Source organism: Saccoglossus kowalevskii, chromosome 3 (genome assembly GCF_978046115.1).
Source record: "Saccoglossus kowalevskii chromosome 3, keSacKowa6.1, whole genome shotgun sequence".
NCBI lineage: Eukaryota > Metazoa > Hemichordata > Enteropneusta > Harrimaniidae > Saccoglossus > Saccoglossus kowalevskii.
This window is the reverse complement of record NC_140643.1, coordinates 14,834,380-14,851,020: the sequence shown is the minus strand read 5'-3', so window position 1 is coordinate 14,851,020 and position 16,641 is coordinate 14,834,380. Positions and strand designations below refer to the sequence as shown.

The 16,641-nt window shown below is 34.8% G+C and overlaps 1 protein-coding gene and 1 pseudogene across 2 annotated transcripts; one reads left to right on the top strand and one right to left on the bottom strand.

The window, feature by feature from the left end:
- Positions 1 to 2,237: 2,237 nt before the first annotated feature.
- On the bottom strand, positions 2,238 to 14,211 carry LOC146747507 (uncharacterized; annotated as a pseudogene). Its single transcript, XR_014929009.1, has 16 exons — positions 14,178 to 14,211; positions 13,697 to 13,855; positions 13,455 to 13,529; positions 12,915 to 12,977; positions 12,713 to 12,725; positions 12,057 to 12,339; positions 11,331 to 11,603; positions 10,780 to 11,016; positions 10,362 to 10,438; positions 9,974 to 10,078; positions 9,379 to 9,608; positions 8,676 to 8,837; positions 4,113 to 4,246; positions 3,275 to 3,639; positions 2,882 to 2,904; positions 2,238 to 2,351 (listed from the first exon to the last, which is right to left on the bottom strand). The product of XR_014929009.1 is annotated as an uncharacterized LOC146747507 (transcript).
- Positions 5,390 to 6,203, top strand: LOC144344952 (P2X purinoceptor 7-like). Its single transcript, XM_078006701.2, has 2 exons — positions 5,390 to 5,626; positions 5,955 to 6,203. The coding sequence occupies exons 1-2, from the start codon at positions 5,399 to 5,401 to the stop codon at positions 6,201 to 6,203; spliced, it is 477 nt and encodes a 158-aa protein (XP_077862827.2). The 5' UTR covers positions 5,390 to 5,398.
- Positions 14,212 to 16,641: the final 2,430 nt, after the last annotated feature.

Genomic DNA, 16,641 nt, shown 5'->3' with positions numbered 1-16,641 from the left:
TATCAATTTCTGTTTAAATTGTTGTTTAGGTTGATATCTACTTTCCTTTGTCTTTGGTTGGCTCTTCTAAGTTTACAGGGTTCGGCATTGCATGACAATATACCGTCTCACGGGAGGGGAGAACTGGTTCTCTTTTACGTCCCAGATTCCCAGATTGGACATTTCCAGAATGCCCTTAGGTGCTTCTCTGTTGGTTGTACGCCAGATGTAGATAAGTCGCTGCAATAACCTGAACAAAATGTTTGGAAAGCATGAACGTTTGCATGAAAATAACTGCACAAAAACATACATCAAAAAGCATTCCACATGTCATTTTTGCAATTGGTCAGGTACGCACGCAGCACATGTACTATATAGTATGATAATCAACATTCCATTTTGGTAATCCGGTGGATAGCTATCATTAAGTTATCGGCAAGCTCTCAAAGTAAGTCTTCGAAAACTAAGGGACAAGGTCAATGACAACTATAACAGTTTTGATAACTAGTGGATTTTCTGAGTGTTAATATTGAGAAAAACTAGTTGTCAAAACCTTGTTAGTCTTCAGTTAGCTTTCGCCGAGTTCTCGTATAGGGCGAAAAATTTAAATGAGCTTAACACTCGACGACTAATTGGTAGCCTTTTTGACAGCTAGTGGGAAAAAAGTATAAATAGTAGTACTAGTCTTCGAACACTAGCACGATGACTAGTAAGCTCACAAATGGAAAGCTAGTATTAGTAATCGAAGACTAGTAGGTCACTCTTGACAGCTGGTGTGGGATGCTAAATAAATTTACAACAATCTTGTTGTTTTCTATCATTCTAAGACACAGTCAACAAGGTTGAATTGCAATATCTCACATTAGAAAACCAAATCAACATGGTTCTAATACCCAGTCACTTATCCACCTTCATTGTATAAATACAATAATACACAAAAAGGATTACGGTACCTTACTTTTATTTATTCATATATGAATATAAATGAATACAATAGTGATAAACTTTCTAAAAATATTAGATTAACACATGCCAAAAATGTTAAAAATTGTTATTTTAGTCGTGAAATATATAGAATGACACTTTTAGGCCCCTTTTTGTGGTCAACAGGTAATATATCACCTATATAACATACTCACATGGGTAAATTGTATTCAATATAAGGAAATTTGGGCATTTGGTAGAAAAACATAAAAATACATATTTTCAGTTCTGTTTCCACGACAACTATTTTATATGTATACTACCATGTTCTAAGCTTTCAGTCAATTTAAAGTTCAACTTTTGAAGTTATAGATGAAATCATTTTCTCAATTTTTGACAACAGATTCTATGGTGTCACACTTTACCCATAATCCTTTGCTGAAGAATCAAGATGGCGGACTACATAAATTGATGAAAATTTGAATATCTTGAGAATAAAGCGATATACAAAAACTGTAAATTGCATGTTCTTACATTTGCCAAGCTCTTTTCTCTGGGAGTATTATGTTGTTAGCCTTGACTTTTCCTTTAATAGTTAATTTCTGGAGCCACTCTTGGAATACATTTTCTCAAGTTTGTACTTCTCATCACTTCTTGCATTCCCACGTTTGGCTGTAAACTTTCCATTGAATACTTTGGTGGATATGTCTGGTAAGCCTTGCTCTTTTGCCTTTGCAGCCAGGTAAACTGAAAAATATAATATATAAACAAATCCTGTAAGTGTATATTTACATTTTGTTATTCAGGGGTACCAATGAAAGTGTAGCTTTTTAATGAAAATCACAGCTTTGACACCGTGCAGCATAGCTTGGTCAGGAAAAGCTTAGCTGCAGGAATGAAATCCGCTAGTTTTGACATCGAGAACTCAAGCTTTGAACATATTTTGATGTTGAGGGCGTACACAACATGGCTGCCTCCAAAAGCAGCGTTAGCGACGGTAAGTATTTTACTCGTTTTCTCAACAAAATCACCCAGTTATGCTGTGTAATATGCCGCGATCAGTGAGGTTCAGGTTCAATTTCATTTCTAGAAAGTTTCAGCCATCATTTTACAAAACTTGCAGAGAAATCTCAATTCCAATTTACGAAGCGAACGGGCTAGCAGGACGTCCTATTCTTATACATGTACTTGGATTTTATGACAGTGTTCTAACCCTTAAAGGGTTCTAAAGGGCACAAGTTTTCCAGAAAGGTTATTGCATTGAATAAGTTAATTAGATTGGAGGGGGGGAAGGGTTAGTCATAATAGTAACATTTACCTAGGTAATCTTTTGGGTCTTTTCTCAAAGCATTTTTCTCTGCTTTGTACAAACCAAGCGAATCCACTTTAACATCTGCATACTTAAGTGGATCATGCTTTAATGTCTCAACTAAAACTCTTACACTACCCTGAAAGAATAAAACAATATGTTAAAATCAGCAGATTATTAAAAAAAAAACACCATTCATGTACATATGCTCCAAGATTGACCATTTACATATCTGATGGGGTGGGGTGGGGTCGGAAAGAAACCTGTAGAGACAAATTTGAGAAACTTAATTCTAAAAATGATAGGAAACAAATGCATAAAAGTTTATCTACCATAACCCCTCCAATTTTTAGTGGTCAACCAATTTAAATTAAAAATTTAATATTCTATAAAGGGTACATGCAAAGGCAATAACTACAAAGCTGATTTAAGCACTGAAACTTTCATAGACATGATTATAATCACCATACATCTCATGCCAAATACTAGGAGTGTACCTCAAGTATTATTTTTATATCCTGTATTTAAATGTCCAGATTGAAATCGATGTGTATATGCAACTCTAAAAAATCCATGCATTAAAAGAATTTGGTAAACATTTTTGTGTAAAATACAAGTAACTATGTACTAGTTACTATCACCGCCACCATATTAGTAATTGTACTATACCTGCATGAAATAGATTCAAGCTCCTATACAATATAAAGTAAAAAAATAAAGAAAATGATTTTCAGAACACACAATTGTCAATTTCAGTTGTAGAGATGAATAAAAACTATAAATGGTCATTTGCAATTGTATCAAACATTTTACAAGGTAATTTATTCTCCTCTTGGAAGTGGCTAGAATTTGATATACTGGTAATCAAAGCACACAAAGCATGACAAATGTGTGAAAATTTTCTTATCTGCAAAGAAATTATTAGCTACACACACATAAGGCTAAAATAGAAAATGTCTTTTCATCCATACATGTGTATTACTTTAATTTAATATAATATAATATATGAAAGCATAATAATGACAATAATACTTATTTACTATAATGTTAAAATTGACTCACATCTGAATATGATGATTGTTTATCTTGTGGAGATGAGTTGCCATGGCTTTCATTTCCTTCATTCCAACTTGGCAAATCTGGTGTCACATTAGGTTTGGCATACTCTGACTTGTATCGAATTGTAGCTGCAGGAGAGTGTATGTGATTCTCACTACAAGACATGATGGGACTTTCGCTTGCATTTCCACTTGAGGAATTAGCCCAAGGTGAAAAATAAAAGCTGCTGACTGGGGATTGTGCCTGGTTATGGCTTCCATCACTTGTTAGACTGGACCATGATTGGCTTGAACTTATGTTGCTTTCAGTAACCCTTGCAATTTCATACAGAGCACTAAGATGATCCAAAGTAATTCCCCTCCAGTTTCCTGAAATATTAATAGTGCATAAGCTTGATTAGTGGACTCGACCAAATACAATACACTAAATACTGCATAATCAGTTCCTATCACATGACAATGTCGATGCATATTATTCACAAGAAGTCCTTAGCTTATCATGGAATGTCACTGGTGTATGCATATTCATGTTTTATTTTATGCATATTCTAACAATATGCAGAGAAAACCAAATCGTGTAAGAGCTGTTTTATCGCAGGGATACATTGTGTACAGGGACATATACAAGTAGTGATCAAAATGTATGTGATTAAAAGTGGTGACTGAAAATATTTTTTATATTATTTTGTTATTGAATCATTTATGAAGATGTCCAAAAAATGAATAAAATATCCGTGTACTACTGGTACAAAATATATGATGAAAAAGTACATTATGGACTAACATAATTTACAGTTACATAATACAATGCAAGCATATAAATGAAAAACAATTTGTATTACCTTGTGCCTTTAGTTCCAAGTTTTCAGCCTTCAATTTTGCGTTTTCTGATTTTAGTTGTTCAATTTGCTCTCGGGCTGACTGTAATGAAATCATATCACCACTCCACAGCACATCCATCAACTGTCCAATCATTCTGTTGAAAAAAAAATATTTGTAAAGTAAAACTATAGTTATAGGGGTTGACTAAAAAGATGAATTTAGCACAATGGAAAACTTTAGTTATAAATTAGCCATAGTGCTATACTTGTAATTCAAAGTAAATGCAGTGAAATAAATAGTACCCTTATTGTGTCTTTAATACAAGCAAGTATTTATTTTCAACATTTCTTGTTGAGTTTTTCATTTTTTTTAAGGTTACAACTTATTTTTATGTATGGCTATTAGTTTTGTTCAAAATGTTTAAATTGCCTCAGCAGACAAAGTCATAGGGTTTCTGCTTGTTTGAGCTTGTTTGGGGTACCCTGCTCCATTCATGGCAGAGATGTTTGAATACTTTTTTATTTTCCTTAGACTTCAAGTTCGGATGAAGCTGACAAAATAATTTCTAGAAAGGGAGGGACTGGCAGGGGAAGAGGCGGCAGAGGGAGACCCAGTACAGTCATTGTGGACTTCTTGGTATGCAAGACAATAAGCTTGAGCAGATAATTTTTTTGAAAATCAAGGAAATATTCGTATTACCGGTAGATTAATATTAATTTTCCTTATCTTTTGCAAATATACATGCAATGAAAGCATACTTTTGGAAAAGCATCACCAGTATAAATAAGTATTTCACATTAATGAAATTACATGTACCGTACCAGGGTTCCCACAGGTCAGGGAAATTAGTGAAAAAATTGAAAAAAAAAAACCTGCATGGAAAAATCAGGGAATTTGAAAAAAATCAAAGAATCAGGGAAAATGCAGGGAATTTGAGATAGAGTGGTAAATATTTTTCAAGGCCTGAAAAAGAACCTGCGTAAAAAGCATGTACATGGTTTAGTTTTCATCACTTATTGGCTTCAAAATTTCATAATTTGTTGAATGGAAGTGTAATCAACATATTCATTTTGTTTGCATCAAAATGAAAGCCAACATGTATGTAGAAATGAAAATTGTGTTGTTCGATGCCTATTTGATTGGGGGGCTGTACAAGTTAAGGATCAGGGAAATTGTGTACTATATATCAGGGAAATGTCATGGAAAAATCAGGAAATCTTGTTTTTCATTTCCTTGGGAACCCTGATGTACATAACATATGTGGTAATCATGTATAATTTTTTACATCTAGAAAATCATAACAGAAATGCCAATAAAATCAAAAGACAAGATCTTGATGCAAATGGTGGATAACCAGCCAAGTCTTGTTTTTAATTTAGTTGAGGAAAGATCAGCCCAGTTGGGAGGCTATCATCCATCATCATCCACTAATAATCCTGAATGGTGTATCTGCAGGAATTGCCGGCAGATGCCCACACAAGCGGAGAGGAGATGTTGTGGGAGGCTACCAGAAAGCTGCATTTCAGGACTACCAGTAAGTGTAGTTGAAAAATCAATCATGTCAATAATATGACACATATGACCACATGTACCGGAGGACTGAATTATTGAAACAATGAACTGCTTCATATTTGTAATCTACGTTTTGAAGGAAGGGGAGTTACAGGTTTGTGAGGATATCAAACTCTCATCATTTTTATGGGCGATTTATTTTTATTTATTGAAGGGGGAGGGGCTCATCCCCAAAACAGGTCTACAGGAAACCTTGCATGCTGTAGTGCATACTTTACAGGAAATGCATGAGACAATCAGTGCAAGAACAGTTTGCTGTGCCATGTTAATCTAATTTTATTTTTCTCTAGGATTTTCAGCTACTTATCCTTAATGAAGCTGTCCTTGCATTAGCAAGCACATATAGAAGAGATATCCTCGCTGTGGATGATGGGGATGATCTGAACAGGTCCAACCGACATGCTGCATACAGACAATTTATAATGTTGGGCGCTGGCGACAGGCGGATCATTCCTAGCTGTTGTATATGGGGAATAAGAGATAAGTACACTGATGAATTTGGGCAGTACACTAGATTTCTACCATCACAACTAGCATAAGAGCACATAGGGGTAGTGGTGCAATAATTTATATTTTCAAAAAGCCAAACTTCTTTTATATATATCATTGTTTGTTTTTAATTCAGTCATTTTTTTTTTTACAGAGATGTCAAAAAACAATTTGTTATACTTCCACTGTATTTTTTTACTTGGGTTTTGAATATTCACAAATGTTTATACTGTACTGTTTATTTAAAATAAAATTTATGAAAACATTGTTGTTTCTTTCATGACTTGTCCAATAGCAACCATATATAATGAAGGTGAATTCCTGCTTTTACAGGTTCTGGATATATAAGAGCTCCTCCAAACCATGTAAATGCAAAATGACATTTTCTATTCCAAAAACAAAATAATATTGTATTTGGACTATATACAAACACTTCATTGTCAAATGAAGAGGAACACGTAATGAGGACATACTATGGTGCTCCTAAATTTAATTTCCATAAAGCACAACATACAAAGTTTTTATATAACAAAATGTACATGTTTTATTTACATTATCTATACACTAACACAAGTAATTGAATAAGTTGAGAGTGGTACAGAACTACACCAAATGGACAAATTTGAGAGAGGACTTTCCATCTGGCAGACGATGGTTTGGAGAAAATGAAAGAAAATGTGCAAAAAAAATTATCACATAAAATAGACACCTGTGCATGGGGGGGGGGGGGGCAGTTCTAGAACCTTCATGACAAATATCAGAGCAATCTGACAAGTTGTTGTTGAAAATAGTCATCTTTGACTGTTCCCTCAAAATAGTGATTTACCCCGGTACATGTGATATGAAATGCTACAGATGACCATCTCAGGTAACTGTGGAACGAATAGCAAAGCAATCTAGCTCTAGGTTTCTGAGAAGTAATTTAAATGAAACAAGTCATTGAAAATGACACTGTCCCCGTTAAATTTTTGAAAGTTCTCTTTGTGTTGTCGAGAGCATGTCCTTGAAACTTGAGTTCCAAGTGGCGTATACAACAGATTGTTTATTTACATCAAAACATGTGTTCCGTGTAGTAGTAAAATAGCCAAAAATAAAAACAACCGTTATTCGGCCATCTTTGATCTGATTATGAAACACACTGATATGTGTGATGTATGTGCCAAATACGAATGAAAATGGTACATAAATTGTGGAAATATAGTAATAAGGCCAAAAAATCAGATGGCTATCAATCGGCCATCCTTGACCAGATTTTGAAACAAATTGTCATGAACATGCATCCTAACATGTATAAAGTACATGTATGTGCCAAATTTGAATGAAAACTGACAGAGCACGTCCAAAATACAACATTTTCAAAAAACAAGATGGCTGCCAGCCAACCATGTTGAATCGAATCACTAAACCACTGCATGTGCATATGTCCCACATAAGGTATGAGGCATATGCAAAGAATGAACGGAATCGGTCCACAGGATTCTGAAATATGACTCTGGACAAACTGACACACGGACGGACAGACACACGGAGGGACAGTCAGACTCAGGAACTCACGGACGGTCGGGGACATGTATCCTAACATGTATGATCTATGTACCAAATTTGAATGAAAACTGACAAAGCATGTCCAAAATAAAACATTTTCAAAAAACAAGATGGCTGCCAGTCAGCCATCTTTGATCCAATTGGGAAATAAATCGTCATGGACATGTATCCTAACATGTATAATCTATGTACCAAGTTTGAATAAAAACTGACAAAGCATGTCCAAAATACAACCTTTTCAAAAAACAAGATGGCTGCCAGTTGGCCATTTTAAATCGAATCTTTAAACCACTGCATGTGCATATGTCCCACATAAAGTACTAGGCACATGCAAAGAATGAACGGGATCGGTCCAAGGGATTATTAGATATTACTCTGGACGGACGGAGACCGAATTATAAGTCCCCATTTTTGGACTTCGTCCAAACGAGGACTAAAAATTAACTGACAAATGTACAACAGACAAACATCAACAGGTCTGGTCATCTTTGATGATAGTGGAGCTAATCATGTCCTGCGGAATACATGTTCTACAAGAACACTAGAAAATACTATCGCAAAACAGTTGGAAATAATAAATTTAACAACAGAATATGTCCTAACAATAAAATAAAGTAACTTGTAAAGACTGACTGTTTTTTGCGATCTTCGTATACAAGACTCGGCTTTAGTTATAAACCGACGTTAGCTTCACGTTCATGTCCTACCATGACAACAGCAGAAAACATGTTGCTTGCTTTTTGAGCGGAGTGAATTACCAACCAGCCTACCGGCTTGTAATTTTATTAGTTGGTTTGTAGCTACAGATGTTGTGATATACGATATTCAGCCACATCACATTTACACAATTGCTAAACACTATGATTTGAAAAGGTCACAATAATTGTCAGTCTGTGTGCTTCAAGGAAATCCCCACAAATGATAATACTCTGAATGCATGTAGTTGTGTGAACAATTAAACTCTTAACAGAACTCACATGATTTCACCTTTCTTGTTTCTTTTCAACTCCCTACTATGATGCATATTGTGATCGAGGGCTGCCAATAAATTTCTTGCTCTGTATACGGGTGGTGAGTATGCAAATCTTTCGCTTGCATACATCAGTATTTGCTGCTGAAATGTTTTGAGTTCAGCTGTACTTCTGAAAAGAAATACAGTAAAACATACAATTACTATTTTTAGAACCATTACCATTATCAGAAATTATTTGCTATATTATATTTGAACACGGATTCTGTTGTCATGAATTTTGGTCTATCAAATTGCCTTAATTTCCTCAAATGACAAAGCTGATTAACTGACCAATCCTGCATCAATATTTTCTCACTTTTAACCAATTAGGTCAGCTGTTTGAGAAGACGTACTTTTGTTTTAACAAGCCGGGGGGGGGGGGGGGGGGTCAAAGTAGTTAGTTTTGTTTTGTGGTTAACAATGTTCACCTTGCACTTGTTTTAAAGTTCATATTATCATGTTATGTTGTGCTCAGTGGCTACAGGTATCACACATGTACAGTTCGCTTATTAGTGAAATAGAAACATATATTATTTACATAGAACTACTCTCGTCGTTTCTGGTATTATAGTTACCAAACCTTAGTTTATCCTACGAGCAGAGTCAAACTTATCTACTTGACTCTCTGGATACAATCTGGAAAACTATCAGGTCATGGGAATGTATACTGTGCATTAGATTAAACTACAATGCTAAAGTAATAATGAATGTTTTTTAAGACACGTTTATCCAGGACAATCTTTCTGAGTGCCACATGTGCTGGATCACCCTTCTTCAGCCATTCAGTGTCCCTAGCATCTGTGAGAGGTCCATGGTCACATACATTTTTACCCTGAACATACGTCAGGATCCATTCATGCTCATCGACAACATGATGAAGCACTCCACACTATATTCCCTGTGGAGAAAAACAAGACATTACTATGACAAATTCATGTCACTACAGTTTTGTCATACTTTGCAATATAACATGACAACAGTTACAACAAGCATTATATTTTCACGATAAGTTGGATGATTGGTGTTCACCAAATTACTGTATCAACTGATAGCAAAGTGCTTATAACAGTATTAATCTATTTATTTAGAAAATCGTGCTGGAAAAATAACATGCTGAATGCATTTGTACTTTCCACTTGTTTTCAAACACTCAATGCAATTCTTGATATTTACTGTGGGGGTGTTTTTGATGTCTCTGATTATTATTGTATTTAGATTACAATTTTTGCTAACAAGTTTATAAGAAAACAACAGCAATGTTACCAAAAATTCTTCATATGTTGATGCAGTTTTACAGCAGTGCCAAAAATGATTAACAATATGCTTGCTCCATTTTAGTAATGGTCTGCACTGTTTAGCCTGCCCTGCCTACAAAAGAAAGAATCAAAACAGTCAGTGGTCTTGTCATACCAACTCTACACTTAACACTAATTCACTTTCAATGTGGATATCCAAGGAAATAAGTACCGGGTACCATTTTTTCTGAACTAACCCTTTCATTGTCAGTCAACTTTTCACCAAACAGATTTGTAGAAAATCCTTCCAATTTATATTTAATTTGGCCCAAAATGAGAAAGTACAAGAATTTTTGTATGAAAATTTTGGTTTGAAAATAGTGGCAGTAAAATTAAAAATATTTTTTTTAACTTACCTTAATAATTTTCTTTCCTAAATTTTTGACCGCATGCCATATATCATGTGAATGCTTTATATCTTTGAACGTATTTTCTGTAAAATGTAACAATTTCAAAAATGTATTAATTTCATAAGGAAAACAGAATAAATTCATTTGTTGGTACTTTTACAGCATATGGTACATTATGAACTTAAGGGAACACACTTATTGTACAAATCAGCTGACTTGTTGTGCAGGGTTTGTGCTAGCATCTCAACAAGAATTCCAATTCACAAAATTAAATTAAAACTTAAAATTGTTTTTATCAAATATGGGACACCAGCTTGCCTGAAAACCCTGGGCCATTTTCTCAATAATTGGAGTGCTGTGTTGATAATTCCTGGTTTCTAATTTATTTCATGTTAATGCATTAATCACACGTTATTTCACTTACTCATCAGTGCTCCTATTTGCATGTGTGCATCTGTTACAATTTCCTCAATCATCATATCTTTTTCTTGTAGATGTGTAATACTTTTTTGGAAACAAGCCTTTTCCATATTCATTGACTTTCTTTCCGTCTCCCTCTTGTCCATTGTCTGAAGAGACAAAATATCTTTGGAAATATTTTCCATCAGCGTGTAGGAGCAGAACTGAGCACAGTACCCAGGAGAACCATTTCTCCCATCACCTAAAAAACATTTCATTACAAATTAACAATATAAAATATGTGTGTTCTCCATTGTCTAGATAATTTTATTTTACAGTAAGGGGTGGCTATACATGTAAGACAACAACACAGTGGACACTGACTGTTTAGACATTGTCAAAAGATCAAGGTCCATATTAAAACACTTTTGAAGCACGAAAAAGAAAGAGTAAACTGTGTCAAAAGTAGTATCAGCATTAATTAACACGTACAAAGATTTACTGTAGTTACAATAAAGATAAAATGTTAGTTACAAAAGACAGAAAAATATAAATGGGGTGTAGATATCTGCTTACCAAGTAGTACAACTTCATAATCTTTGTGCTTTGTAAGTAGGTCCTCTTGATGCTTCAGCCAAAACTGATCCACACAAGGAACAAGATAGTGTCTTTGTATTTTATGGAAAGTTGATGAAGACACAATTTTCATGTTCATCATTTTTGAGAACAGAGCAATTTTATTATAATTGTTACCAGAAAGTAGGATTGCTGCCCATGTCATAACATCTCCACTGTGAACTCTTCTATTGAGAATAGGCATTTAAAATCAATGTGCCCACTCGGACAAACCTTAAAATAAAAAAAAATCTACTTTTTTTTATAAATATGTACTGCCAAGACATGAGTATTTGCATGATACAACTGAAACAACAACATATAAGAATGCAGTCATTTCAAATTGAAGAAGCAACAAAAAACAATATCATTGTGGTAAACAGGAAAAGTAGACCACAAATTAAATCAGCATGGTTCTCCAATGAGATAGAATGTTGCATCAATAAAAAGATAATTAACAACCAGGATGGGCCACAACACCCTTGTAACATTCATAGTATGAATACCATAATTTCTTTATTAGAATCACATTTAAACCTAAAGTATTATTTATTGCTGTTGAAACAACAAAATAATTAATATTTCATTTTGATCATACAAACACTTTTGTCAAACTACATAAGTGTATGCGCTGATAATAAACGTAACGCTATATAGTACTGCTATATAACCAATAGCTGAACATACCCATTTCAGATACACGGCGGATCTTACAAATAGAGGAGGAATTTGCTGTACAGGTTTCTTGCACCAACCTACTTGGACACACAGCATTAATTGTTGTTTTAGCCGGGACCATTAGCAGACTCAAATATGTTAAACACATATTATCATCTAACAAGACTGTGACATCTTCTTCAGTTTTCACCCTGTTCGTTCCACTACCTATATCATCTGTTTGTTCAATGCCTTCATCTTCATCTTCTTCGTCACCTTCACTGTCAGACTGACACTCAAATGGAACATCTTCCTAATTCACATCGTCTGGTCTAGGATGAAATTTAAAAAGATCAGTCTGAGAGGGCTTATGGAAATAAATAAAATCTTGTGGGTGTAGTTGGCAGGCCAAAGAACTGTTGTAAGGGTTGAATAATTCATCATCTTATAGTTGCTAAAAATATGCATGTTTATATTGGTTAAACAGTCAAGTAAATAAGAAATCTTTATAATATAGATAATAAATACAATTATGAAATATGAGTAATTACTCACTGAATAGTAATATTGAAACTTGGTTCATAATCAGGATCATCAATATGATTATCTAAATCAGGATCATCAATATGATTATCTAAATCAGGATCATCAATATGATTATCTTAATCATCTTCATCAAACGTCACATCTATACTTAAGCTGTAAAAAGAAAGTCAAAATGTCTTGACTACAAAATGCTTATACCCAAAATATGAACTATTCATCATTTGACATGTGCATGCAAGCAAGGGAAAAATGAAAAAACTTGTCAACTGAAAAAATTTCTAAAAGTCTCAAAAGTGAACCATTATAAATTTTTCTGGAACTAATTTTAATAGAATCACTTACTCAAATGGGTCAGCAAAAGACTGTGACAATGTTTTTTTTACTCTTCTTCTATATTCTTGATTCCTGCGGATTAAAAATACAAGTACAGGAGGTAATCATATGTTATAAGCAGAATGCTTCAATGACTGCACACATTTTAAAAAGCAATGATAACTTCATCTAACTTCATTGTTTTGTATTCTTCTTAGTTTATTAATAGATTCTGCTAGAAATTTCTATTTCTAAAGAGGGAATCGAATGAAGTACATTATTATTATATTCAAACATTGCAGATAATTATATGTCTATAAGTCAAATGAGTATGAGCAAGTACAACTGTTTTGCACAATGCTAATTAGGTCTGAGAATGCCTCCATTCAGAGTAGTTCATTGTTATTCCAATAGCTTTTATCACCCCTTTTATATTAATAAATTCTATATATATATCTGGGAATTTTCTATAAGGATGACCATTTGTCTTCATTATAAAATTAAATCATAAATAAAATGCTAGCATACATTATAAGTACAGAAACAAAAATCTTACACATGTTCACATACCTTTCATTTCCTGTTGCACTACTTTTTGTTGGTGGTTCATCTGCAGACATCTCTTCCATCCCTGACATACCTTCTCTAACAGAAACAATAAAATAGTAGAGTGTGTGAAAAAAGTTGTTGCCAGTATTCTACATAAAAAAAATTAAAAATGTTCAACAAGTATTATTCACATGTACATGTATCAGTATGAAAGAAATGGTTTAGTAAAAAAAAGTGCAATATAAAGTTAATCAAACACTCACCCTGAAGTAGACTTTATCTGAGATAGGTTATCAGGAAACAGCTCACTGTTAACACCAAATGTAGGAACAGGAGTAGAAACACTGTGACCCTGCTGGGTACAATGAAAACATGTTTCATCGACACCGCTGCAGCTCTTGTCAGCTTGGTTGTCATAATACCTATACAGATTTAAAAAGGGAAATAAACAAGTAATTTATAATATAGTTGACTGTAGTTAGCGCTAAGACAATAGGATATAGCAACGGAAGTACAACATCGACGACACTTTACAGATATTGCTGTTGTGAAGTAAACTCGGATTTGACCAAGCAAACATTTTACTATCTTTCAGTCATTCTTTGAACGATTGTGTTTAACTAAATATTGATAGACTACAGCAAGTTATTATCAACATTGTCGGTAAAAGTACAGCAATTGCTTCCAATGTTGTTGAAGTTGTTTTGCTACAATAAAGTTTGTTTTGATACATTTGCGACGCACCCAGACTTCAGCTCGCCGCTCCACTTTCCAACCACTACTTGTTGACTGTGACTGTCACATTCACAGTCAACATGTTGCGGAGTAAACAAGGATTACCGACTCCAACTGCGATTCGCGAAAAGATAGTTGAGCTGTATTTAGAAGGAATTTATTTTGATGACATAGCGAAATGGGTTGGTGTGACAAAATTTACTACGTATAATATATGCAAAAAAATTATCTCAACTGGTGATATTGAACATGATACTGGCGGTCCACAGAAATGTCCGAAACGTGTTACATCGAATTATACAAGAAGACTAAGCCAAGTATTTATTTGAGGGAGATTAGAATAAATTTAATTGCCGAAAATGTGTGTACTATCGATACTGTCCTGTGCTTGTCGACTATTCATTGTGCTATTACTAAATATTTGGGGATGAGCCGAAAGAAGTTGACCAGTGTTGCCACAGAGTCTCGGACGGAACGCAACGAAGAGTGGACTCTGGATTTCATAGATAATGTTACCAACTATGATGTCGAACAACTACATTGGTTTGATCATGGAACTATAAACCCCAGGAAGAACAACGAAACTAAGAGGATTAAAAAAACCTTTGTCTTAGTTTATCTTACGGTGCTTTCGCTTTTGTTTGGGGTTTATAGTTCCATGGTTTGATGAATCATCCGTTATTAAAACTACTGAAAATCGCGTGTATGATCACGCTGAAAAGTGGAGCGGCGAGCTGAAGTCTGGGTGCGTCGCAAATGTATCAAAACAAACTTTATTGTTTTAGTGTGCTGGGGGTTAGTATCAAGCGACGCCCAATCACAATACTATCATTTAAATTAGTTCGCCTTATGATGTAGAGATATAAACAGCCGTTAAACGAACGTCCAACTAGCACAATCTGAACCGACTACGCCATCCACTCGCCTGGATGACAGGATAATCTATGAGTTTGTATCGACCAATCACATTCACGTACTGTATTCGCGTCTTAGCTCCGCCCGTTGCTGCCACTAGCACGGATTTGAGATCCGCGATAGCCTCGATATTTTTCGTATATTTTCGATCGTAACTTTAACGTTTTTTATGTAAACACGGCAAGATTTCTAACTTAGTAACTTACTTTAGTTACAATACCGTCTAGGCCCTTTTTATTACGTTTTCGTAATTTATATTTTTAATACGATCGTTTTTTGAACGTCTTACTAGCACATTTTGTTTTACTCTAATATTCTCATTTTTCTCGCACTTTCTCTTTTATTAACCTCTACTTTGTTGTTCTTTTCCGCTTTTTAAACTATGTACTTTCTTCACTATACATCTCGGATTTATGTTGTTTACTCCTTTCTTATTTTTAACGCATCTTTTTCCTTTTTTCGTTGTTTTACCAACTTTCAACTAGCACAATCTGAGCCACTTTTATTATCGTTATGGAATATTGATGCCTTTTTATTGACCAATAGGATCTCGACTATTCCATTACATAGTAGCAATATTTTGCTCTGCCAGCCGATCCCATAAATAAGACCGTCAGGAACGTCATTATTCATTCCCGTCATGTCTGCAGAAGAAGATATCAACACTGTCGAAGATTTCGACATTGTGTTTGATACACCTATGCTAGACCTGACGATTGACATCCAACCTTTAGATTCTCTACCGACTCCAGCTCAGAGACAAACGTTTACCAGACGCTCTCTTCTCTGAAATCAAGGGTAAGGTTAAATTTTTATCGAAACTTTATCGGACCGAGTCTTCGATTGTAAATCAAATCAAATCAATTCATACATTTTCAATATCGGGAAAAATTCCCGAAGGTTTGGTGGTTTCTAAGAAAACCGTAATACCTGGGTTGAAGCCGTCTACGACATTCCTACAAAAGTGGGAACTCATTTCAACCCAGGCATACACAAAATTGCTCGATATTTATCTACCTACGCATTTGAAGCAATTTCAGGCCGTTCTGGTGAAGGACGAGAAGGAAGCGTTTGAACACATCAAACGCCTGGCTGGAGACGAGTATCAGGCTCTGGCGGTCAATAAACTGAGGCAATTCCTCAAACAAACGAGGAAAAGAGTACAGGACCCCCGAAAGGGCAGGAAACGTACTCCTAACCTCAAATAAATTAGTGCTTCGGCACACAAACCAAACGGCCCTTTTTAGGGCCACCACATCCTCCAAAAAGAGAACTACCGTTATTACTATGGATTCTGTCCATACAATCAATAGCACAAAATGCAATAGACACTTCTCACGTAAGAAACACATTGCAAGATGCAAACGAATAAAGAAATACAATGCTAAAATGGCTAAAAATAAATGGTTGGTTGATCAAGCTTGGTTGGTCTCAGGTTTTATTCGGAATTTTTCGAGTAGAATTCTGACCCCAATAGAGATCATTGCCCTTGGCAACGGACTCAAATTTATACCAACCCCACCTAAGCCAACCAATCACACTTTGCTCAATGTCATGT